The sequence below is a fragment of the Oryzias melastigma genome, linkage group LG9 (genome assembly GCF_002922805.2).
Source record: "Oryzias melastigma strain HK-1 linkage group LG9, ASM292280v2, whole genome shotgun sequence".
In the NCBI taxonomy this organism is placed as follows: Eukaryota; Metazoa; Chordata; class Actinopteri; order Beloniformes; family Adrianichthyidae; genus Oryzias; species Oryzias melastigma.
The window spans coordinates 27,047,637-27,048,171 of record NC_050520.1 but is presented as its reverse complement, the minus strand read 5'-3'; the positions used below and the strand labels follow the sequence as shown (position 1 = coordinate 27,048,171).

At 37.4% G+C, this 535-nt stretch overlaps 1 protein-coding gene across 1 annotated transcript in view; it reads left to right on the top strand.

Moving 5' to 3' along the window:
• The window catches only part of prkab1b (protein kinase, AMP-activated, beta 1 non-catalytic subunit, b), a 4,999-nt gene extending 4,557 nt beyond the window's left edge, over positions 1-442 (top strand). The window contains exon 7 of the mRNA XM_024276331.2: positions 189-442. Coding sequence (XP_024132099.1) covers positions 189-285 — 97 coding nt within the window. The 3' untranslated portion in view covers positions 286-442. The remainder of the gene's footprint in view (positions 1-188) is intronic.
• Positions 443-535: the final 93 nt, after the last annotated feature.

Below are 535 nucleotides of genomic sequence, written 5' to 3'. Positions count from 1 at the left end.
GATTGACAATTTTTACTCCAAAATGCTTTTTCATCTGCAAATTGTGACGTAAATTTTCTGCCAAAAACTAATGATGGAGCTGTGGAAGAAGTTATCCCAGCTGCTGATATTCACACACCACACAGCCGAGAATCTGAAGACATATAGGAGCTATTCATCTGTATTGTTTATTTTGTAAAATGCAGCTCTCATGTTGCTCTGTTTCAGGACGGCGTGATGGTTCTCAGCGCAACTCACAGGTACAAGAAGAAGTATGTGACCACCCTCCTCTACAAGCCAATATAAACCGTAGCAGCACCGCTCAGGCTTTTATTTTGAAATGTTTAAGTCAACAGCGGCTGGTTTTTTGCTGAAACTGGACCAACTCGTATTCTTGATTTTAGACACTTGCAACATGTTTTTTTTTTAAACAAAAAATTTTTAGGTCATGCTTGTGAATAAATCATTTTTGGTCAAAAAAAGTTTTTCCTAGTTTTTTGTCAAAGGGAGTCAAGCTGGTTGCAGATTAAGTGTAATTTCAATGTTTCCATTGTGA